This window comes from Protopterus annectens, chromosome 2.part2 (assembly GCF_019279795.1).
Source record: "Protopterus annectens isolate FY-2018-M chromosome 2.part2, PAN1.0, whole genome shotgun sequence".
Classification (NCBI taxonomy): Eukaryota; Metazoa; Chordata; order Ceratodontiformes; family Protopteridae; genus Protopterus; species Protopterus annectens.
This window is the reverse complement of record NC_056730.1, coordinates 1,120,623,207-1,120,648,919: the sequence shown is the minus strand read 5'-3', so window position 1 is coordinate 1,120,648,919 and position 25,713 is coordinate 1,120,623,207. Positions and strand designations below refer to the sequence as shown.

Sequence of the window (25,713 nt, the reverse complement as noted above, 5' to 3'; positions counted from 1 at the left end):
GAAATGAGACTGGAATGATTGTCTTTCTCTGTTAATTACCCAGACGTGCTGAACAGGTGCCAGTATCTCTTTTTATGGGCCAAGTCTTTTTATTCATTTTACAGTGAAGTCTGCAAACTGTAGTTCTGTTAAGGAAGCTTTTTAGATGTTAACAATATCCGAATAGTATCTCCAATAGCAGTCTGTAGAAATTCTAGAATGCTGGATAACAGTAAGAGTGCTGAGAAATATAACGGTGCTGTTAAATATATCCAAAGTTTCTGCACTTATATTGTGATTCTCCTGAATAATATAATGCTGGATATTTGACCTGACTTCGGTACTCAGGCTCGAGTGTCTGTACTGAAAAGAGCTTTTGCATATCTATCCAAAAACTAACTTAACTGACCGTGTCTGAAGCATTTCCTAATAATACCAAAACCCTGTAATGTTTTGCATGCCTTTTTAGCCTTGGTTTTCAAGTCTTGTCTTGCATGTGCCTCAGTCTCTATATGTTCTTTATCTAGCATTCCATTGTAAGTATACGGTTCCCCTTCAGAAGACTGAAATATCACAATCCTGAAATTCATAAGACTGAAGACAAAAATCCTGAAACTTCAAAATCCTGAAAACTCAAAATACTGAAAACACAGAACATACATATACTGACTTAAAACAACATAACACATATTACTTTCCACCAAGTATAAGCAGGGGGGCAAGCCACCCTGCACCCCCCACACCCCGTGCTACTTAAATATATCAGCTCTGAGATTGCACTTCACTACACTAAGTGCAATGTTGGAGTTGCTATTTTTAGGTAGCAGCGGGGTGTGGGGGCTCAAGGGGGCTTTCCCCCATGCTTATACTTGGTGACAATTGCTATGCTTTGTTTTGTATGCATTTCCATGTGTCCTTGTACTGGCATATTGTCATTATTTGTATTCTGTGTATTTTCAGTATTTTGAGTTTCAGGATTTTGGTCTTCAGTGTTATGAATTTCACGATTGTGATATTTCAGTCTTCTGAAGGGGAACCAAGTATACATATCTTAATCTTGAGAAAAGAACATTCTTTAGCTTTCCTTTGAGAACTGTTATTTCTGCACATCTCATGCTTAGCCAGCAAGATTATCTTTTCACTTCTACTGAATTGTCTTTCCCTGAAACTGCATGCATAAATGAAAACACAAATCTGACTCTGTATTTTCAGGCCTGTTGTTCAACTTATGCCTAACAACTAATTTAAAATGAAAACCGTCAGTCTAACACCCATATACAAGTATATATAATTTAAAAACTTTCATTATATATTTTCATACGAGCTTTTGAAAGACACTGATTCAGACTCATAACATAGCTGCCACTCCGATTTTTCTTCCAGTAGTACTATGTCTAAACATTTTTTTGCTTTATTGTATACAACTGCCACAAATTCCTTGCTGACATAATGCAGTGATTGTAGCAGCCCTTGTAGCCTGTCCATTACTGAATTAACTGTGGTAAACATCTACATCCCTGTTGGAAAAAAATGCATTTAAAATTATTGAAAAGAAGAACTTGTCTGTTAGCTTATGCCTCAGAGATTCAGCTAGTGTTGGCTGAATTTTGTTATTTGCTAGTAATTACAGGTGTGGGGGTAGCCACATTCTTTGATTTCCTGTCCTTGCATATTTAAACTGGTGCATGTGAAATAATTCCTGCTTTAAAACTTCAGCTTGGCCAGCTAAGAACTTGGTTATATTCAACTGGACGTATAAGAGAATTTAAGTACCTTTATCTGCTCTTTTTTTTTTTTAAAAATACAGTATTTAATTTGAGTGTTGAAGGAATTTTTATCTGAAGTTATTCTGCTCTTCAGTTATTCCCACCCGCCCTGTTTTTGTTTTGGTGTTAATCTTAGTGGCATTGAAACTGCCCGCCCCTCAGCCTGCCTCTGGGCCCATCTCATTTGCTCACTCAACTGAGTGCAGTGAGATCATATTCTGATTTCAGGCACTCCTACTGTGTACAAAGACAGCATCTGGGAAATAGGAAAAAAAAAAAAAAAGCTTATTTCCTGCCTTTCTTGTTAAGTGGTACAGACTATTTGTAGGCTTCTGAGCCCCCAAGCCCTTCTGTGTTTGAGGGAAGCCTTCTAGCTTGTTTTTCTTATAACTAGCCAGTTTTCTAGTTTCAGCACTCAAATCTGTTTCTTTGATCTCAGCACTTGTTCAGAAAAAAAAAAAATTTTCATCTGCTTTTACTGTACTTGTATTTTTACCTACTTCTTTTTACTTTTGCATCATCTTAAAATACTCAATTGTATTTATTACTGCTTGGTGTAACTCATTCTAAGCCTTTTGGTTTAAACACTTGGGCTTCGGACCAGTTAGTTGTTTTGCACTGAGAGGGTTTGTGGTCTGCACTGTTGTGGCAGAACAGGTAGCTTACATCCTTCTAGGTTGAGAACTGCTGATTGAGGGCTCAGTGTCTGTTATTCTAAAAGTGTATTAATTCTGGTTTAAGCACTTGGGCTTTCAAGCCAGTTATTTTACATTAAGAGGGTTCGTGGTCTGCACTCTTGTGGGAGGAGAGGCTGGACTCTGCCCTTCTGAGCTGGGAATTTCTGGTTAAAGGCTTATAGTGCATGCATATCTGAACTGTTTCTTGCTGAAGTTGGTGCCACTTGTTTGCTGTGGCATAGACTGGATTCGGGCCTGCTGGATCTAGCTTTGTTTGTGTAACTTGAGCACTAATCCAGACATTCTCTAAAGTATTCAATGGTATTTATTACTGCTTGGTTGTAACTTGATTAAAGTGTAGCTATCATTCAAGTCTTTTGGATTAAGCACTTGGGCTTCAGACCAGTTGTTTTACATTAGGAAGGTTTGTGGCAAGCACTGTGGTGGCAGGACAGGTAGCTTTCATCCTTCTAAGTTGGGAACTGCTGATTGAGAGCCCAGTGTCCAAGTGTATTAGTTCTGGTTTAGGCACTTGGGCTTCAGGCCAGTTATTTTACATTAAGAAGGTTCGTGGTCTGCACTCTTGTGGGAGAAGAGGCTGGACTCTGCCCTTCTGAGCTGGGAATTTCTGGTTAAAGGTTTATAGTGCCTGAATATTTGAACTGTATCTTACTGAAATTGGTTCACCTTGTTTGCTCTAGCATAGACTAGATCCAGGCCTGCTGAATCTAGCTTTGTTTATATGCTTGTTGTTTGTTTGCTTGTTATTTCCTGGAAGCTAATTCCACCTAAAACTTCTCAGCTTCTGTGGATCACTAGTGATATCTGCATTGCTTACTGTACTTATTTCCTTGTTTCACTTGAAAGAAAGTTACTGTTTGTCGTTTTGCATTTAGTTACTTGTAACACATTGCACTCAAGTTACCTGGCACTTGCTCACTAAAGCAATTATATAAGTCAGCACTAAAAATTAAAAGCACTACACCCTCACTCCCCACTGGCCCTTGTTTTCAATTAAGGAATTCCCAATATTATTCTAGCATGTCCAAAGGTCAGTTGTCAATCTTCTCTCGGTCCAGCTGGTGAATCTGGGAATCTTGAGGCAATGTTATAACTGCCTCATGTACACAGACAACCCTCTCCTTCTCCCACATAACACAAATACTTGCGAGAGATGCAGCTATTTAGCCAAACTGGAGGCTGAGCTCTCTCAACTCAGGACTGGCAAGACCAGACAGGAGGAGAAGGCAACTACACACACCACAAAACCAGCCTCACATAATGCTACCACTCCACTGAATCAAACACATAAACACACAAAGACATACTCGGAGGCTCTGAGTAAAATTTACCTAAACAGCAGAGGCCTCCAAAGCAGACACCCAAACAACTGCTACCTCAAGACACCCCACAAGCAACACATAAACCACAAAAGCAGTGTGCAAAGCAGTCACAGCCCTTAAGGCCAAATACAACACCAAACATACTTGTCATAGGTGACTCCATAGTCAGACACACTGACGTCCCACTCACCAAGCTGAACAAGGAGAGGGTCACAGTAAGCTGCCTATCGGGCTAGAATCCGCCACATAACACAAGCACTCGGGTCACTCCACGGCAAGTACAAATATGACACAGTCATTGTCCATGCTGGTGTGAGCGACCTGAGACCTCCCTGGACTACATGAAACGAGACATAGAGGAGCTCTCTGATTATGTAGCCCAGGCAGGTATGACCCTAACCCTGAGCAGTATCCTTCCTTCACCAAGAATGATGCCACAATATAGAGACAAGATGATCAGCTTTAACAATTGGCTTAATGTCTGGTGTCATTCAAAGGGGATCCAGTGTCTGTCTGCCTGGGATGACATGCTTGACAGCTTGCACCTGTCACCCCTGGGATTCCGGATATTGGCTAAGGCTCTTGCCACCCCCATAGTGCCTTTTTTAGGCAAGGCTCAAATTCTAAACCTACCACCCTAGAAAACAAAAATGGGAAGAAACTGAGGGTAATGCTGCTCAATGCCAGAAGTCTAAATCTCAAAATGCACTTTTCGAGGCCCTTCTCAGTATGGAGAACATCGATGTCTGTGCTGTAACTGAAACCTGGTTCAAGGCTCCTGAGAGCACCCCGGCACTATTAGGTTTTACCTCATATCATGCGTTCTGGCCCCAAAACCCGGACCACACCACAAAAGGAGGGGTGTATCCATATTCATAAAGGATACTCACACCTCCAGGTTGGTGGCAACGCCGGAAACCATCCAGGTGCAACTAACCATAGGCAAAACTGCTCTACAAATTGTAGCATGCCACAGGCCACCCTCTCAAACTCAGGAACCCACACAGCCTTCCTGAAGACACTGGAGGGTATAAATGTATCTCCAAACACCATCATATTGGGTGACTTCAACTACCGAATATAGACTGGGAACATTACTCAAGCCCTAACTTTCTAGCCCAACGGTTCCTGGAGTTCATAAATTCAAATGCCATGGAACAGCTAGTCACTGTTCCCACGAGAGGAGAAAATATACTAGATCTCATTGTCACAAACATGGGGACAAAATGCTCCACACGAAGTATATCCCTCATTGGTGAGATCTGATCATAAACTAATCTCACTGGAAATCCACATCCGCCCCCACCCCAAACAAAAAGACCATAGTGAAGAACTTCTCTAAAGCAAACTTCACACTACTCAAGACTGGTGTGGTATCCTTCAAGGCCCCTGAGCCAGTGGAAACCACAACCCAAGCTGGAAGCCCTTACAAATGCCTTCTATGAACACCTCCAGGACTGCATGGATCAGGCAATCCCAAATAAAACCAAGACTCTTTCCACAAAGGGCAAACGTCCAGTCTGGTGGACCCCAGCCATTAACAAACTTTACAATAAGAGGAGAAAGCTATTACATGATAGAACAAAATCCATAAAAGGAAGTCACCCCTGATCATTATTAGTAAAAAATACGAGCACTCATAAAATCAACTAAGGCCAATTTTGAGAGAAAAATTGCCATGGATTCAAAGGACAATCATAAGGCCTTTTTCAGCTATGTTAGGAACCTGGGTGGAAACTCCCAGATATGCTCAGAATTAGTCCAAAATGATACAAAAATCACTGAACCCACAGACATTGCCAACATACTGGCAGACAGGTTCAGTGCAAACTTCACCCCTCTCCCCTAAAGGAGAGATAACTATCCCAGCCGAGTGTAGCCTCCCGGACATCTCAAATGCGCAGGTGAAAGCTGCTCTCTCTAAAGCTAAAAACACAGCATCAATGGGACGGATGGTGTCCCCGGCTGTGTGCTACACGAGCTAAATGAGGAATTAAACCCGCACATAAGGCAGCTGTTTAATCTCAGCCTTACCACAGGATACGTGCCCAAGGTCACGGCAACTGTTGTCCCACTCCACAAAGCTCTCACGGACCCTGGTAATTACCGCCCCATAAGCTTAACAAGTCTAGTCTGCAAAGCTATGGAGAGGATCATAATGGAGCTCATAAACAAAGATATAGGGGACTTGCAGACATTGGACCCGACCCAGTTTGGCTTTGTCAAGGGAAGATCATGCCTTTTGAACTTGGTCGACTTCTTCAAAACAGTCACCAAGGCCATTGATGAGGAAAGGCAGTCCATACAGCCTACCTTGACCTTGCACGACACAATACCCCACTCGGGTATTGTAGAAAAACTTACCAGCTTAAATGTAAACCCATATGTCACAAGATGGGTTGCAAACTGGCTTAAGGACAGAACCCACAGGGTTAGAGTTGCTGGCGCTGTGTCAGACTCCAAGCCGGTCACAAGTGGTGTCCCACAGGGCTCGGTCCTTGGCCCCTATTGTTTGGCATCTACTTCTCAGAAGTACAGGCCAACATAGGAGGACTTTGGCTGACAAAGTTTGCAGGCGACTGCAAACTGCCATAGTGGAAAGTGCATCGGACACGGATATCCTTCAGAAGGGACTCACGGAAACAGATAGCTGGTGCCAGAGCCATGGCCTGAAGTTAAACGCCAAAAATGTATAGTCATACCGGAAAAACAAGGTAACCCAAAGCTACCATATAGGTGGCAATCCACTAAGCACAGAAGAGGTTATCAGGGACCTGGGGACCCAGGTTGACAATGGCCTTTCTTTTGACACTCACATTGCTAAAGTGGTTAGAAAGACCTTCTACATTGCCCACCTGATCATGAAGGGATTCACATCCAGATCTAGTGAGGTTATTGTTCCCCTGTACTCTTCACTTATCAGACCAATGATCGAGTACAATGCCCCATTCGGGATGTATCTCACCCGACATCTGCAGCAATTGGAGAGACCCCAAAAGTTCCTCACCAAAAGGATAAAGGGACTCCAAAATCTGTCATATGCTGCCAGATTGAAGAAACTCCAGCTCTATTCAGTCGCATACCGTCTGCTCAGAGGTGACATGTGCCTGACATACAAGGCCATGTCCAACCCGGAATTAATGGACATGCTCCACCTCAAAAATCCAAATCCACCAAAACCACTAGAGCAAGCGACTTAAACCTTACGGATATAAATAGGACGTGCTGGAGGGATAGATTTATCACTCAGAGACTCCCTATGCTGTGGAATAAAATCCCAGTCCATGTGAGGCAGAGCACCTCGCTGACTCTGTTCAAGAGAAATCTAGACCTGTGGATGGGAGATCGTAGGTTTACCCCGGGAATCATCTCTGTGTCACTGCTGGACAGAGGCACAACAAACTAATGGGCACAGTATTTTTTCATATAAGGGGTGGCGTAAGCCACAAAAATTTGGGCTAGGGTTATAAATGCCTTAGGGCAGATAGCCTAGTATAAACCTATGAACCTATGAACCTATTTATGGCTGATGAAATCAGTGTCTGCGGTTGCCCTGATGCCTGAGAAATCATGATCTAAACAGTGTAAGAAACTTCTCTGTGTGGAAGATTTTCAGTCCATATATTTGTAGTTAATCACTGTATATTAATCAGATCAGACAATAGTAGTAGAAGTAGCGAACGTAAACCCGTCAAGTCAAAAAGTAATAATAGAAAATATATAATTCTACAGCATTATTAAGTATTCGAAAGTAATCCAAGCAAGGCAGGCCATCTGTTTCCAGTCGAAAATCCTTTATTAAGTGAAATCATGATCTACATACACAGGTTGTCCACCAGCAGTTATTTTTTTGCAGGGATTCTGAAGTTGTGTCAGGGCGTACTGTTTCTCATATCAAGCTACAAACTGAACCAGAATCACTCTCACTTGACCATATAACAGACAATGACTGTGGCAGTCACGTTTTCAGTATCCAACAATCTTTGGAAAATCCATTCCACTGAGCCATCATGGCTTTCACAGATTCCAAGTATTCAAATCCATTCCTATCTTTCAGGAATCACTCATATGCAGATTTCTTTTCTTTACTTTGTCCCCCAGTGTAACCAAATTTTATTCAATGTAGACCAGCTGACTGCTTAATTCCATTGCCTTATGTTGTGCATCCATCACTCTTTGCTGAAACTGCCATTATGGTATCATATTACTCATTCAGAAACTCACTGGAATAGTGTCCTAATGATTCAGGCTGCTTAATGTTAAGGTTCAGACATCCAGACATCACCTCAAACAGCTCTTTAAACATTTCTAAGGCATCTTCCATACCTGCTTTGTATAACGTCATAACCATTTGTGGATTACCTTCCTCACTAGGTTAAGATTCAGCATCATCAATGTGCCCCTCAATTTCGATATGTACCTTCTAAAAAAACTTTTCTTCACTGTTCGCCAGTTTTGAAGCCATCCTTCCTAAGTCTACAGTCTGCTACATCTCTCTTTCCAACATTTTCACCAAAAATATCTCTTTAAGCACTTTATTCAGTATGCACAAAATAGTGGCTTAAGGAAACAATCAGATTCATGAAGCACCTCAAGATCTTTCTTTAGTTTACTGTTGTGATGTTTGATAAATTTCTTACTCAGTTGGCTAGTCTCAACCAATTGGGTATCTGTGAGGTTTTACTAATTATCCAGTCTGTGTCTAGCCCTGGCACATAATGTAGTACTTGTACTCTGATGCTTTGTAGACCATTATTGAATCACTCATGAGCATTCTACAACATAATGTGTGTTAACTATGTTTAATGTATTTCTGCATTTCGTGTTCTTGAACTGTTTTGTACATATTGTTTTTCATGTCTCGATCGTTAATCTGTTCCTGCATTAAGCATGCATTCCATATTGTAACTTCACATACAGGTTTTGATCTTATCAAACTGTTTATGAAGAAGTAAAATCGCATCTTGCCTCCTGCTCATTGATATTGACAAAAATCAGCTCAAGAATCCTGTTAACTTTGATATGCAGTATGCCCTTACACTTCAGTTTTAAACATTTCCCTGCTGCTCTTGTCATAAAATTTGTACATGTCTGTTTCTTGCATTTCATAATTGCCTGTTTACTAGTAATTAGTTTTTATCCTTTCTTTTCCAAAACGTGTCTCATTCTTATACTTATGGTTAAATTCCGGTCCTTAGGCCATCTTTCTAGTTATTATATTGTTGCCGTTAAATGCTGTGCATGCTGTCTTTTCACAGTAATTCATAGTTTAGGGTTGTTAGCTTTAATGATAAAAAATAAAAAAATTTCATCTTTTCCTGCAGGCATTCTCAAGTGTTCTTCTTACCAATTATCAGCTTATAATGCTCACAATTTTTTATCTACTCTTCTGTCCACTGAATTAAGAAAAAGAGATATGTTTTTGAATTTTTCAGATTACTTTTACTTTACCCAAGCCAATGCAGCTGTCCAAGAAGATGAGGCTTAGCTGAAGATTCTTTGTCATAGCATAGAGTGGTTCTGATCTTATTTGGAAGCACTGCAGCGGGTTATCATAGATCTTCCCTTTAGTGATTAGTTTTTTTATGGTCACCCTCTGAGGAGGTCAGCAAGGGCATTCATAAGAGGGGTGAAGCTGTTTCTGCTGTTGATATTTATGGTCATCCCTGCTAAATCTTTTTAATCATTTAGCAGGAGGAAGAAGCTAGACATGTACCAGAGTGAACACCCAATATGACACTGCCTTTCTTACCACTGCTTAAAGTCTTCTAAGCGGACTTATGCCCAGTCACTTATTCAGCAATAATGTATCCCCTGGCTCTTCCAGTATGGCTGAGTCATTGGTGGGATACACCCACCCTAAATTGTGGATATTGTTGAAATAGGCCATGTTACACAATTGCCTTTGCCATCAGTGGCACTTCTACCTGTGGCACACTAGTCCTTTCACAATGTCTGCTGGAGTAGTCTGTGTCATTAAATGCCAGCAGTGTGGTACACTGTTCCATAAAGAGACTAGGGAATGGATTTGTTTCTGGCTTTATAAAAGTTCTGGTGGAAGAGCGGCATTTCCATTTTGAATTTGCATAGCAGCATGTAGACCTACAGGGTGATCATGAAGATCTGCACTCACTTATTAAGGATGGTCATTCTTTAGGCCCTTGTACTCTTGCTTCCGCAGATATGTTGGGTGTTGTCATAAGGTAGTGAATTTATTCCGTTCCAGCCACATCTGGAAGCCACACTATAGTTTTTTTGTGACCTGTCTGGACTAGGCAATATCTTTCATACTTTCACAAGACTTTCCTGTTCTCCCAGGTTTTTTTTTAACAAGAGATTAACCATAGTAGTGAGTGGTGTCTGTTAACATAGCATTCTGATATCTCCTGCGTGGATCACTAGTGGCTGGCAGCTCACAACCAGAATTCCATGATGGCACTAATAGCTTGAGATTTCCACTAGATATTTGAAGATTAGCATCATCTTGGAGCTTCTTCCTTGCTTTTAGTGTTAAACATTCCTTTAATAGGGTAGGTTATGTATATGGTCCATACTGAGCCACAACTTTCCACTTTGGTTAGAGTCCAGTAATTCAGAGATGCAGCCTACTGGGTTGTATTATAATTTTCAAACCTTGTTTTTCCAGTCTCTGAGGATGAAGCAGGTTCATGGACAACACTCATGAGTTGGTGTTGTAGTGGATGGTTCTTTTTTTTAGTGGCTGCAGAGTTCTCAGGCTCCTTCCAGCCTCCTATTTTTCTGGGGTCCTTGCTGCTGTTCTCTCAACTTTTGATTTATTATTGGAGAAATCAATTGCCCTGCTCCAAGGCAATTGACTTTTGCAGTATTGGCATCTTCACATAAATCCACATAAGTCCACTCATGCCTTGCTTTCTGTTTCTGTCCCTACAGGCTCTGGAAACACTCCTGCAACTCAGACTGGTCACATCATTGTATGATATCTATTCATATGATGCATGTGAGGAAAGGGTATGATCACTCCTGTCTCACTTCCATACATGGTCAGTATGTGGTAGTGGTTCAACAGCATGGACACTTTTTTGGTAATATTACATATTCAGACCAAATGAATGTGTTTGATCCCCATTCTGCTGTTTCAACTTCATCAGGACATTTCCAGAAGCCAGATGCATAGTACCTTTAACTGTTTGCTTCCAGGAAGAAATCAGTTCTGTACCATTTCTGCTAACTCCTACAAGCTGAATAGGTCTGGGCAGTAGATGTGCTGTTGCTATAATTGGGGGGGGGGGGGTATATTTTCTCATTCCAGGATTCCACCTTGATCATCACCTGTTGGTTGCTTTTATGACAGAAGGTGAAGGCACATTCTTATTGTTCCTTGGTGGCTGTGTGTAGGTTGGTTCCATGTCCTTTCTTTCTTAGTGGCTCTAGGAATAATTGTGTTCTGAGTACTGCAGCCACTGACTCAGAGGCAGTATTATTGATTCCACCTGAAAGTTCATGTTCAGCTATTAAATGCTTCCAGAGAGGTGCAAGAGGTGTTAGAGGCTGCCTAACAGTCTTGCATTTTGGCTACCTACAAGGCCAGGTGCAAGAGATCCTCTCTCTGGCAAAGAGTTACTTTCTTCTGTCCCATTTTGTAAACCTCCAAGATTGTATGGATTGACTTTGGCATCTTTTTGCTGTTGTCTTTACTTACTCCACCATCAAAACACATGTGCCTGTTATCTTTACATATCTTTTTGTCCTGGAAGGCAGAACTTTGATGAAACTGTTTGTACTGAGGATCATTCATTTCCAGCCTGCAGTGAAAAATCCATTTATTTTTGGGAGATGAGCTTTGATATATTATATTTGCCATTTGATCCAGTTGGTTTAGCAGATGTAACATTTGGGACAATAGAACTCTTTATGGCAATCATAAAGTCATCCAGTAATTCTCTGGATTTTCAGGTTCTTATGTGTAAAACGCTTTATTTATCTTCATAAGGACCCAGTCTCTCTTTGGATAAATACTTCAGGGGTGACCCCATCTAGTGCATATTTAGGAATATTTCTATGACGTTCATCTTATAGTTAGTGATATATACTGCATAAGTCGCTGTAATTCTAGACCAACAATTTAAGAACAGTAAATCCATTAAGAGAGTTGTCATTCAGAACATTCTGCTGTACATGTTTCTTTTTCTTCTGCAGCTCTTTCCACCATTGTTATGGTGTTATGTTGATGACTGAGAGGTTTCCTCATAGAGTGCATTATTCCTTCCATCCAGTCCAACCCTTTGCATGGGACAGTCATCTTATTACATCATGACAGCAGTGCGTTCTGTAAAAAAAAACAGGTTTATAATTGTTTAACTTTGTCACTCTTTTTTTCCTTTTTGGTGCAAGCCTGTGTTCAGATAGGGTCAAGAACCAGGCGTCTTGTGTGTATGTATCCCTTAACCCCTGTGCACTAGTGCAGGGTTGCCCTTATTGGACTAAATAAGGAATGTGCGCCCACAGTATAGAAGCTGAAAATGTTAGGGCGAGCCATGTCAGAGTACACAACAAGGCTGCATCCGTCTATTTCTTCTGCAGGAGCAGGTCCTATCTAACTTTAACACTTCTGATTAATACATTTATTTCCATTAGATTCAGTTGTGATGAAATAAGTAAGTGCTGTAATAAAGAAGAAGTATGCTGAAAAGCTTTCCTCCAAAGTGTGCTTATAAACCAAGTCACAACCTTGTTTGAGTGCATAGTCCTTTTTGCCCTTAATTTTATTGCACCCCCATCATGCTGTCCCTTCATGTAGTCATTAATACAGATTGTTCTGGACATGTAAGTTGAGTTAGTAGTTTCTATTTGTTTCTTTTACCTTTTGTGACACAAGACCTTCTTGGGGCATAAGCATCCCAGGCTGCCATATTAGTGGTCTGTGTCTGAGAATGAAGAAGTGACCATACAAGACGAGCCTTGTTGCACTTCTTGTGTGATAAGTCTGGGAAGGCAGCTGAGGATTTATTCAGGGTCTGGGTGATGAAAAGGATGATAAAAAGATTGACTAGTATTGGAAGTACCTTAAAAAACATTGGTGCCAAATGAACTGTTTCTTTTTTTAAGAAGCTGTAAGTTTCCAGTTGTTATGTTGCAGTCCGTCATTTAACTAAATCAGCTTTCCTGCAGAGTATAACAGTCCACTGCAGTTTTACATCCACTAAGTAAAGTTATGTTAGACCACTTCATGTTATAAAACTTGTTAAAGCTTCAGTTGCAGTGGGGAGAAGTTTTTATAGATTTTCCAGTTTTATACTTGTATTGTTTTGTAATTACTTTATCACAGCAGCTGCATATATTTCCATTATTTCAGATATTGAACATTTTAAATATTGAAACAAATTATGTAATACCTGAATGTGATCTCATTGAAATGTATCTTATAAATCAATGTAAAGCTGATTCTAAATGCTTTTGCATTTTCCTTTTTGTAGGTTTACATTGAAAAACAAAAAGGTGATATTCTAGGTGTGGTTATTGTGGAGTCTGGCTGGGGATCCATCCTCCCTACTGTGATTATTGCCAACATGATGCACGGAGGACCCGCCGAGAAGTCTGGAAAACTCAGTATTGGTGACCAGATCATGTCAATTAATGGAACCAGCCTTGTGGGACTGCCACTCTCCACCTGTCAGAGCATTATAAAGGTACCTTTGTGGTTGTCATGACAATGTTTCTGAACCTGTTGCGGCACCTGGTGAAGCTGCTTTAACACAGAAGTGAATGTTCTGACTGTAGAGTTCATACTGAATATTTCTGAAACATACCCAGCTAATGCTACCTGTTAGCAAGTCTTAAGTAGCACTGGAACCAGGAAAAATTATGAAATTCACAGCTAGATGTTCATGTTTCCAGTGTTAATGAATAGTAGCACCATAAATGTCATTTATTTGTTTGATAACTAAGTAAGTAGGCCGGTGTGCTCCTCATGCTTTAAGAAAAAATATGGTGGCAGAATCTTTTACATGATTACATTGTTAATATACAGGTGTTAATATTTGCTGTATTAGCCTGTGATACAGGAATACGTTTAGTAATACAACTTCAAGATGTATGACATGAAGTGCTAGGTATTCACTAATGGAATGAGATTACTTATTATATTCACCAAAGAAATACATTAATGTGTAAAATATTTCTGAGAGAAGTAAATTTCTGCTAGTAGGCATGTTTTAGTAGGTGCACCAAAAAATATGTAGATAGGCACAGGATATGGTATGGTATCAAAAAGCAATGCAACTAAAAACAAATAAGGTACCAAGCCTGCAAGGCCAGAAAGCAAAGTATAATTTAGTAAACAAAACAAAAGTACAGGTAAGATTTTCTAATCGCTTCATCAGACAAACTTGTTAAAAGACAACCAACATTTATATACTGCAGCAACCAAACCATGCTTGAAACCAATTAAGCAGTTCTTAAAAATACATTAGTTCATCATATATAAAACCTATGCAAAAAAGTCTAAAATGCCTAAAAAAGTATGTATTAGATAAATAATATATAAAAAATATATAAAATATGCATAAATGTGTGTAATGACACTTTTTAAAATTCCTGTTTATGTATATATATAAAAACAACATCCATATTCAGTGTTTCAAAGGGCATGACTTCAGAAAAGGCTTTAGTGTGAAAGCCCCATTTAAGTCTGTTGGTTTTTCAACATTAAAAAGCAAAGTCCATTTCTGTTCTGCCCCTTCAGTCCGATTAACCAAATCACCACCTCTCATGCTAACATCTAGAACTTGTAAGACCATAAACCTGAAATTATGTTCAGAACCATAATGCATAACATGTTGTGCTAGACCATTTGTGTCTTTATTATTGTTAATATTTCTGTAATGCTCAAGAATTCTGTCTTTTAGACATATGTTCATCTTATCTATATAGAAAGCATGACACACATGGCAGAAAGCAAACTATATTCGTTGAACTGCAATCTGCATAAAAGTCCAATTCTGTTTTGAACTCTAGAATCGGATGGACATAAATCTGTGCAGAATGAATATACTTACAAGCAGAATATCTCCTTCATGAAAATGTGCCCAGTCTATTGGATTCAGCCCCAGCCATGTACTGCTGGGTGTTATAACAGAGATGTAAGAGATTTGTTGTTTCTAAATGAAAAATGTGGTGTTTCACCAATAACTCCTTTTAACCCATCTATGGTATGCAATATGCCCCAGTTTCGTTTAATAATATCACACTACTTGTTAATGTCACTGGAATATTGCAAGGAAACCCTGAAAGTATCAGTGTTCAATGTAGAAGTATTGGTACTTGTGCTAACCACCCCCTCAGTGAAATATGGCTTACATCTACCTGCCCTCTCGTTCCAACCATCAGATATACAAAAATCAGTTTCACCTTCTTTATAACCCCTACTAAGAAAGTCCTTCTTAAGGGATTCTAAAGCCAGTTGTAAGTTTAGATCATTGTTGTGCAACCTCATCAAATGATAAACCTGGACTTTTAAGTACATTTCGTGTAACATGGCTGGGGTTGCATGCTGTTCTTGTATAAATAACTGTTTTTTGTAGTTGATTTTCTATATACACTCATGGATACGCTTCTCAAATCCGCTTTGTTAAGTTTGACATCTAAAAATTCAATCTCATCAAATGAGTAGTTATAAGTAAACCTAAAAAACTAGTGATAGTGTGCATATAAGCAATAAAGGCCTTCAATTCATCCAAGGTGCCATGCCATAACAAAAACAAATCATCCACAAAATGAACATACCAAAGAATATGTTCATGAAAAGCATTATTATGTAGGATATTTGTAGTCTCCCATTGTAGTAAAGCCAGGTTGGCGTAACTATTTGCACAAGCAGTGCCCATAGCCACACCAACCTTCTGCAGAAAAAACTCTTTTTCAAAAACACAAACATTATTCTCTAGCATTGTGTCTAAAGATAAACAGATGAGTTTCAATTTATCATCTGAAAAACATTTTTTCTCATTCAAGAAAGCTCTAATACTTTCGATAACACAATCATTAGGAATAACTGTAAACAGAGAGTCAGTGTCAAGCGTAACAAACATATATTTATCTACAATGTTAGCACACCTAGCATGTAGTCTTTCTAGGAAAGATGTAATGTCTTTAAGTATGGTATCACAATCTTCTAGCAGGGAATGTAAAGTTTTCTCTGCAAAAATGGATAACGGCTCCATACACCACCCCTTCCCAGAAACTATGGGTTGCATAGGTGGACAAGCTAAGTCCTTGTGAATCTTTGGGAGGCCGTATATGCTTGGAACTAATGCATGGTCAGCATTAAAATATTTAAAATGTTCTTCATTGATTAGACCTGTCATCAATAAATCTTCTTCTTCTTTCAGCTGCTCCCGTTAGGGGTTGCCACAGTGGATCATTTGTTTCCATTTCGTCCTGTCCTCTGCATCTTGCTCTGTCACACCAACCACCTGCATGTCCTCTCTCACCACATCCATAAACCTTATCTTAGGCCTTCCTCTTTTCCTGTTACCTGGCAGCTTCATCCTTAGCATCTTTTTCCCAATATACTCTGCATCCCTCCTCAGCACATGTCCAAACCAATGTAATCTTGCCTCTCTGGCTTTGTCTCCAAACCTTCCAACCTGGGCTGACCCCCTAATATACCTATTCTTAATCCTGTCCACCCTTGTTACACCTAGTGCAAATCTTAACATCTTTAATTCTGCCACATCCAGCTCTAACTCCTGCCTTTTTGTCACTGCCACGGTCTCCAACCCATATAACATAGCTGGTCTCACTACCCTCTTGTAGACCTTCCCTTTTACTCTTACTGGTACTCGTCTGTCACAAATCACTCCTGACACTCTCCTCTACCCACTCCATCCTGCCTGTACTCTCTTCTTCACTCTCTTCCACACTCAGCATTACTGTGAACTGTTGATCCCAAGTATTTAAACTCATCCACCTTCACCACCTCTACTCCCTGCATCCTCGCCATTCCTCTATCCTCCCTCTCATTCACACACATATATTCTGTCTTAGTCCTGCTGACCTTCATTCCTCTTCTCTCTAGAGCATATCTCCACCTCTCCAGGGTCTCTTCCACCTGTTCCCTACTCTCACTACAGATCACAATGTCATCTGCAAACATCATAGTCCATGGGGACTCCTGTCTGATCTTGTCTGTCAACCTGTCCATCACCATTGCAAATAAGAAAGGGCTCAGAGCTGATCCTTGATGTAATCTCACCTCCAACTTAAACACATCTGTCACTCCCACCGCAGACCTCACCACTGTCACACTACCCTCGTACATATCCTGTACTACTCTTACATACTTCTCTGACACTCCCAACTTCCTCATACAATACCGCAACTCCTCTCTAGGCACCCTGTCATATACTTTCTCTAAGTCTAGAAAAACACGATGCAACTCCTTCTGACCTTCTCTGTACTTCTCCATCAACAATCTCAGAGCAAACATCGCATCTGTAGTGCTCTTTCTTGGCATGAGACCATACTGCTGATCACTAATCATCACGTCCCTTCTTACCTAGCTTCCACTACTCTTTCCCATAACTTCTTGCTGTGACTAATCAATTTAATCCCTCTGTAGTTACTACAGCTCTGCACATCACCCTTATTCTTAAAAATTGGTACCAAAACACTTTTTCTCCATTCCTCAAGCATCCTCTCACTTTACAAGATTTCATTAAACAATCTAGTTAAAAACTCCACTGCCATTTCACCTAAACACCTTCATGCTTCCACAGGTATGTCATCTGGACTAACAACCTTTCCATTCTTCATCCTCTTCATAGCTATCCTTACTTCCTCCTTGCTAATCCACTGCACTTCATGATTCACTATCCCCACATCATCCAACCTTCTCTCCCTCTCATTCTCTTCATTCATCAACCCCTCAAAGTACTCTTTCCATCTGCTCAACGCACTCCCTCACTTGTGAGTACGTTTCCCTCATTATCCTTTATCACCCTTAGCTGCCGCACATCTTTACTAGCTCAGTCCCTCTGTCTAGCCAATTTGTACAGGTCCTTTTCTCCCTCCTTAGTGTCCAGCCTTTCATACAACTCTTCATACGTCTTATCCTTAGCCTTCGCCACCTCTCTCTTTGCCATGCACCTCATCTCCTTATACTCCTGTCTATTTTCTTCATCTCTCTGACAATCCTACTTCTTCATCAACCTCTTTCTCTGTATACTCTCCTGTACTTCCTCATTGCACCACCATGTCTCCTTGTCGTCCTTCTTCTATCCAGATGTCACACCAAGCACCTTTCTAGCTGTCTCCCTTACTAGCTCTGCTGTAGTTACCTAGCTATTCGGTAACTCTTCACTGCCACCCAGTGCCTGTCTTAACTCTTCCCTGAACTCCACCTCACAATTACCCTTTTTCAATTTCCACCATTTGATCCTTGGTGCTGCCCTCACACTCCTCCTCTTCTTGATCACCAGTGTCATCCTACAAACCACCATCCTATGCTGCTTAACTACACTTTCCCCTGCCACCACTTTACAGTCTCCAATAAAATTTTGCCAAATTATACATGCGGACAACAGTACAGATATACCTGTCATCAATAAATCAAAAACTAAAAAAGAAATTTTTTCTATCACGCCATTCACAGTGTTACTGGAAATACATGCAGACATGGTCACATCATAAAGTAGTTTCTTCATCTGTTCTACATACAAGTATTTGTCTAATGCTATACTACCACCTGTATCAGCGGGTCTAACTTCCACTAAATGCATCTCTTTTAACGCATTCAGTGCAGCAATGTCATCTCGTGTCATATTACAGAAGTTGGGTATAGTGCCTTTCTGAATTAATTCACGAAACTGCAGAACAGTGAAGTCATATTTTCAGCAAAGCATTTCTGTTTACAGCTGAAATGTTTCTGCCATGTTTGCAATGTTTCTCTTTCCTTATTAAGTATTCATGTGCACATGTATAGCCATATACCTGCAGAGCAGAAATGACAAGAAATGTAAGCCGGATGATGGCAAGTCGAGGGTGAGAATTTAAAGGAACTAAAGTTGATCTGCATATAATCAGTGTTTCTGCATAAAGAGCCTGCATATTGCATTTGATTTTCTTCGACATAAGCATATCTTGCAGTTGTGATTGCTTTAAGGCTTCCATCATTCTTGACAAACAGGTTGTAAACCACATCTTGTTGGTTGGTACTTGACTGAAAAAAAAGATGAGAAACCTTTGTCCTGAGAAGCCTTTTAGGGTCACTTTCACAGTTATTTGCACCACTCCATTGCACATCTGGGTGGGCTGTCAGCAGACATTGGCTCCCTCTCCCAGTACTTTTCTAGCTCAGTATGATTGTGTATAGTTGAATGATTTAAACAGAGATCATTGTACAGCATGAAATGGGGAGTTTACTGTTCTCTTCACTGTAGTGCGATCTTGGAGTTACTGTATTTAATTAGCAGGGGGTGTGGGTAAACGTAAAAACAAAAAATGTTTATTGACATTTTGAACTTTCAAAACTTCGATGTTATGGTCTCAACCATGTGATGTTTGAAATTTTGAAAGTTCGAGCTTCCAAACTAGATATAATATATATATATATATATATATATATATATATATATATATATATATATATATATATAATTGTTTAACAGAAGGTAAAATGGGGGGCTGTAAGGATAATGCTCCTGAGCATGGATATACACAGCTGGCCAGTGGTAAATGTAATGAAGTGGTAGTGCAAATAATGGAAGCTAGCAGTACAGAGGGTCACAGTATTTTAGGTATGGCTGTGGTGACACAGCACATAACTTTCTATTGGATGAATATTAAGAAGAGCAAGTGACCAAAATTAAGACCACCTAGGTTCTGGATGGAGGGTGACTGGAAGGCAGAACCTATCCGTACCGCTTCAGTTTAATTCAGAGGCATGACATATTCCTAGCAATCTGCTTGTAACCTCGCTGGCCAATCAGATTTACTGGGCAGTTTTTGTTTATCAGTAAAATGAGTGGTATAGCTGTTTCTACATGGGAAGCATAGGTCTACAAATGTCTGTATTAGATGTACTCTCACACAGTTATTTGTCATTGGTTTATGCACTTGTTTAACAGTAGCAAATAGGGTCTTAGTGAAGTGTCCTTTTTAGTGTAGTTGCTGGTAGTCCCTTTGGTTTATGACTGTGACAGAACTTGGCATGTGTGGTAGAAAGTAGTAAAATAGTATGGATAGGTGAGATATTCACAAACTATTTGATGGAAAATGTGTTAGTGAAGGATGTAACAGGCTTTTAGTTTAACTATTCATAAATTGAGTGGAAAAGATATAAATAACCTAGTAAACATAAGAATAAACTGTATAGGAAATTAAAATATTGCACATAGTCTGGACTTCCTACTTTTCTGCAACTTTTGCTGTTTCTAGTCACCTGAAACCTGTCCCTGGCTGTGTGGAGGTGTTTGTTTAATATCTGTAAAGCTATGACAGAGAAGGTCCACAGTTTTGAATTTGAAAGTGTATTAATTACCGCAGCAACATACTTGGTAATATAGTCACTCATTGGGTATTTTTAATACTATTACATGTGAAGTTGTGTTTTTAATAATTACAGATGTATTGAACAGGTAATAGACAATGACAATATTTATTTTTGTCTTGTTTTATGTCAGCCGTAGCAATACAACTACAGGTTTCATTAACTTTTTACAGTTGTTGAGGTATAGCTTGTGGCCAGGTAATGCAGCAGTTTACGAAACGTCTTCCACAACAGTGGGTGTGCTGATAAGGCACATATAACTAAGAAAATTCCATAGTGAGGTCAGACTTCTTTGAAATACAGAATCGGTTCAGACATCAATTTGTATGATTTTCTGCATTAGGAAATAAGACATTGTGTTGCTGGATTATTTTCATTAGTAGTTTATAGAGTTTAGCTTGTTATTTGTTTTCCTTAATCTGAACATGTGTATCTGTTTTGTCTAATGGTTTGACCTTTTTATTTTTCTGAAGGGGTTAAAGAATCAAGCACGTGTGAAGCTGAATATCGTCAGATGTCCTCCAGTGACCACAGTTCTAATAAGAAGACCTGACCTCAGATATCAGCTCGGTTTTAGTGTACAGAACGGCATTGTAAGTGCAGTCCTAACCTGTTCTTTGAATATTTAACTTTGCAATGACCATAGGCAGTAAGTGCTATAACAAATGGCCTATTTTTCTCACTGGTGACCATTAATAGTTTTATGATTTTAACCATTCAGTTAAAGTGGAAACTGCCATTCCATAAGTGATATTCCCTCCTACTCCTGACCCAGTTCTACTTTTACTTTCTTAAGACTCCCAAACAATAACTGCTTTATAAATTAACCATAATAATTATGATCAGTGAAAGTTTAAATCAATTTATCAGGCTCCTAATGCATAAAACAAATAAAGTTTTCTGCTGTGATACGTTAACCATACTCAATTTTGACTACTATGATTCATTACTTTTTTTTTTTTTTTAATAAATCTAGTAAGACAAAAATGAGTATCATAGGTTCATAGGTAGGTACCAGTGGAGGATTTAGGCCTGGACTCAGGGGCGCGTGCCGCCCCCTTTTTAAAGCCGATGATACAGAAATGAAGTTCATTCTAAACAAGGGACTGGTTAGCGGTTGCGTGATTTGGGCTTGGTGGCAAGGAAATTGTCAGGCGTACGCTATGTACATTATAGCGTACACTATGTCCACCCGTAAAGTAGTAAAAGAAACAAAAAAAAAATCCCTCATTGCTTCACTTCGTGTTTAAGATCACGTCATGGTGATACTCATTTCTGCACTTGCAGGGAGGGGTAATGACCGATGCAGTCTAGTTATTATTGGCTGCAGGTGTATTTGGCAGGCTGCTTAATTCCCATTAAATACAGCTGCAGTCAAACCCCTTTTATTTTTCTTTCTCTTGATGGAGCTGCTGAGCGACCGTTTTTCTTTTCAGTTTCTGTTGCCTTTTTAATTCAAGGTTCTTCTGCAAGGGGGTCAGACCGATCTGTTTAACCTTTTGTGTTGTTCAATGTGACCAGTGCGGTAGACACACTCTGGCCTGGATCATTTATTCCTGAAGTTTTCCTGAGGCAGTTTTAGGACCAAACTTGAAACAAAATACTACAGATCCCATATGCTATAGCTTCAGTTACAAAGTGTATGCTCAGGTCTTTTTAAAATCAGATCATACTTAAGTCGTTTTGCCATTAGGAATGGCAAGGTGGCAGATCCTACAGAGTTGGCTCCTTCTTTTATCCAACCTTCCTGTTGCCTGAGTAAGTACTAGGCCCTCATTTAAAGTCCAACTTCAGGCACTTATTGTGACTGTGGTCTAGTTTATGGATTATAGACTTCTAAGTATAACTACTAGTAACATTGATTTAAGCACCATGAACTATAATTTATGAAGTTAAGCATTTCATTATTCTGCTTTATCTGGATACTTAAAAAGTAAGCAACGACTCTGTTTCATACGAGACTAACATAGCTCTTTATTCTGTGTTATGTACATGCCATGATGTTTTGGGAATTCAGTTATTGTAAAAAGCAAAACATAATAATCCTCTTTCTCCTGGAATTTTCAAACTCAGATCAGTAACATCCTACAGAGTAACCCTCTTGTCATGTAGCTACAGTCTATAAAGGAAACCTGTTACTCTGCAGATGTAGGTACCCCAGCTGTGACCATGTAAGGCCTCCTCACTCTTCAATGTCATTCTTTTCCTTTTATTTATACTGATACTAAGTCACTGCTGCCAGTTTATTTCAGTACTGCATGCAGTAAAAGTGGTTACTGTTTGTTGTTGTTGGTTAAGTAGCTTCTCTTTGTTTCCTTTGGTTTCATACCTTGCACTCCCCCATACAATAAGAAAGGTTGTGTTTGATGTTTCACTGCCACCACCACCCACCAACACACACACACACACACACACACACACACACACACACACACACACACACACACACACACACACACACACTGTGAAGCAGCACTACTACTATGACATCTGTTCTAGCTACAACTGGCTCCATAAAGTGGTTTCTGAGCTGAGAGCCACCAATGAGAGTAACCCCACATTACTGTGTTTTTTTTTTTTTTTGCTTGCTTGTTTTGGAGGGTTCATTTAACTTAACCCAACCCCAGTGTTGGAGAAAATCATTAACCTTAAGACAAGGTTAGCTACAGTCTCTGTTTTAGCACCCCCCTCACAAGCCCTGCTCTAATCTACCTAGTGTCTGATTTGTAAAATTTAGGAGCTCTGGTTGCTAGTCTGGACAATGGAAAATAGTAAAGAGGTAATGATATAGAAGCAGGGATTTGTTATTGTTGTGTTAAGGAATGAAGGCATAAATCTGCAGCATTTACTCCCTGTAGTGTCCATAGTTCAGAGAATGGGGAAGGTACCCACAGAGCACCTTAGAATTCAGCTTTGAAGCCAACTGTCTAATAGCCTTCATGTTGGAAAGCACGGTGTTCTGGTTTGGAATCAAGCATAGAGTTTAGTTTATGTATTTTCTAAAGGATATAAAGCTAAAACTGGAATATATGTCATTATTTAGTGAATTCAGTCCCTAAGAATTTAATTGCCAGAAAGCCATGAAATTAATGAAGAACTGATGAAAAATATGAGGCAAAAATCTGAATATTCTGCCAAAATCTGTGGACAGGTGAGAGGTACAGATCCCTCACTAATCATATGTAAGTAATGATAAATATATTAAAAAATTAAGCTTAGGAGATTTGAGAGACCTAACCTGAAAGACGAATATTTAACATAGCACATGGTGATTGCAAGTGTAAATTCATTTAGGAACCTGGTTATATGGGTATATCCACCTTTGAGTTTTTCTAATTATATTAACCAGTTGCTTGATAGTGATATAACAATAGGTTGTATAAAAAGATTTAGAATGTCTAGAAAATCAGAAATGAAGCCATTGCTTGTTAGTTCCATTAGACCTAGACTCAAGTTTGAAATAACAATATGGAAACCTTATAAGAAAAACATGATTGTACTGGAAACAGTACAGTGGAAATATACTAAGGGCTTCCATGGATGTGAAAGTTTTAAGTTACTATGAAAGACTAAAATATCTGAACTTGTACATTGTCTCATATAGATGTCTAAGAGGAGACCTTTTTCAGGTATATAGGGAATTTAGAGACAACTGCATTTGGGGTAATCAAAAAGTACAAAATCATCATGCAGCCAGTGTTGAAGTTGCTATAGGAATTAGAAGTCTGTTAATTGTTCTCGGAGAGAGCAGCTGATGCATGGAATAGACTACCAAATTACATTAATGTAAGCACTAAAGGCTTGGACACTTACTAAGGGAACAACTATTTTAGTATTGGCAAGCTAGAAGGGCGTTATTACTTGTGTTTGAAATATTTGTAAGTGCATTTTTCACTCTTTTGAATATTTCAGCTTATGTAATACTAAGTGAATAAAATTTAGTATTTATATTGTATATATTTAATATCACAGGATGTCACCATATGTTTAATCACTTGCCATCCTACATTAAGTATACTGCCGAGTTGAAATACCTAGTGATCAGGCTGCATTATACTAGTCAGTGTTTGTATTGTCAGTGGCACCACAGGTAGCACCCTTCCCTTTGGAGCTGAAGGCTGTGGGTTCTATTCCAACACCAGATAGATAGACTGATTACTGACACTGTAGTGCAACATAATGGGGGTACTGCACTCTGGAGTGTGCTGTCCTTCAGATGAGATTTTAAACCGAGGCCCCATCTGCTTGAGTTGGTGGTAGTTCTGGTGGATGTAAAAGATCTCTTGGCAAGGCAACTATTAAAGCATAAGTGAAGTTCCCTAGTGCCCTGAAACCAATCAAAACTATGTATTGTATTAGAGAAGTACCTCACAGGCTGGTCTATGCAGAAGTGGGTATAGCCTCAGTGACTGACAGGTGAAACAAGTGTGTTGTGGTATGGAAAAGACTGCACATCCCCATAAGTTAACTGTACTAACTCTGAGATTACACCACTTCGAGGAAAATTGAAAACTATGAATAGACAATGAATAATCATGCCACCATCATTATTTATATTACTTTACTTTCTTTCACCGATTGTTGGATAGTGGGCAGGGTTTGGGTGGGACTTGCTACTGCGCATTCTGCAAAGCCCAGAATTAATCTAAAACAGGTACAAAATCAAAAAATGGGACCTCCTTTGAATTAAAAACACCATTTAATTAGATACTTAGTGCTTTCATCTTAACATAGGTTTAAAAGACTTGGTCAAACTTCCCATAGTAGTAGACTTCACCAAACTTCCCATAGTAATATAAATATCACCTCAGTTCTCCCCTGATGTGGCTATCAGTCTAATGGAACTAACCCAATCAAAGGGTAAAAAAAAAAATTCTTCAGAAAAGTGGCATGCCCCACTGCCTAGGGTCTGCATTATACCCCTCAATCAAGAGAAAGGCAAGGCCTAAAATCAGGGGCAGATTTGATTTATTGGTCTTATAAACTTAGTTTTTAGTGAAAATTAACAAATTTAGTGTTGGCATGTATTTTTTGAAAGGATATGCAGCTTGAAACTGAACTGTTTTAAAATAACCAGATGAAGAGTAGAGCAAAAATATAATTGGCACTGCATTTCCTGAAGGTTATGTGGGACTGATGCAACAAATTGCTCCAGTGTTAAAGTGCAATGCATTTTGCATTAGCATACATTTCCAGATGGTTATAAAGTCTGAAAAACAAATGTCTGACTGCAGTCTACAATTACTTTCTGGAAAGCGACACAAGTAAAAAGTGATACTATTCAAAACAGGGGCTAGTTGAAAACTTTGGGTTAAAGTTGTTTGATAATCTACCATGGATACTTGTTACATTCAATAAGAATTTTGGCAATAGACCCTTTCAAAATGGGACATTGGCGAGCAGGAAAAACAAAATCAAAA

The 25,713-nt window shown here is 39.4% G+C and overlaps 1 protein-coding gene across 8 annotated transcripts in view; it reads left to right on the top strand.

Annotated features, from left to right (window-relative positions):
* The window catches only part of APBA1 (amyloid beta precursor protein binding family A member 1), a 1,810,703-nt gene that overhangs the window by 1,766,683 nt on the left and 18,307 nt on the right, over nucleotides 1–25,713 (top strand). For all 8 annotated transcript variants that reach the window (XM_044064359.1, XM_044064355.1, XM_044064360.1 and 5 more), the window contains 2 exons: nucleotides 13,221–13,433; nucleotides 20,767–20,886. In XM_044064359.1, coding sequence (XP_043920294.1) covers nucleotides 13,221–13,433; nucleotides 20,767–20,886 — 333 coding nt within the window. The remainder of the gene's footprint in view (nucleotides 1–13,220; nucleotides 13,434–20,766; nucleotides 20,887–25,713) is intronic.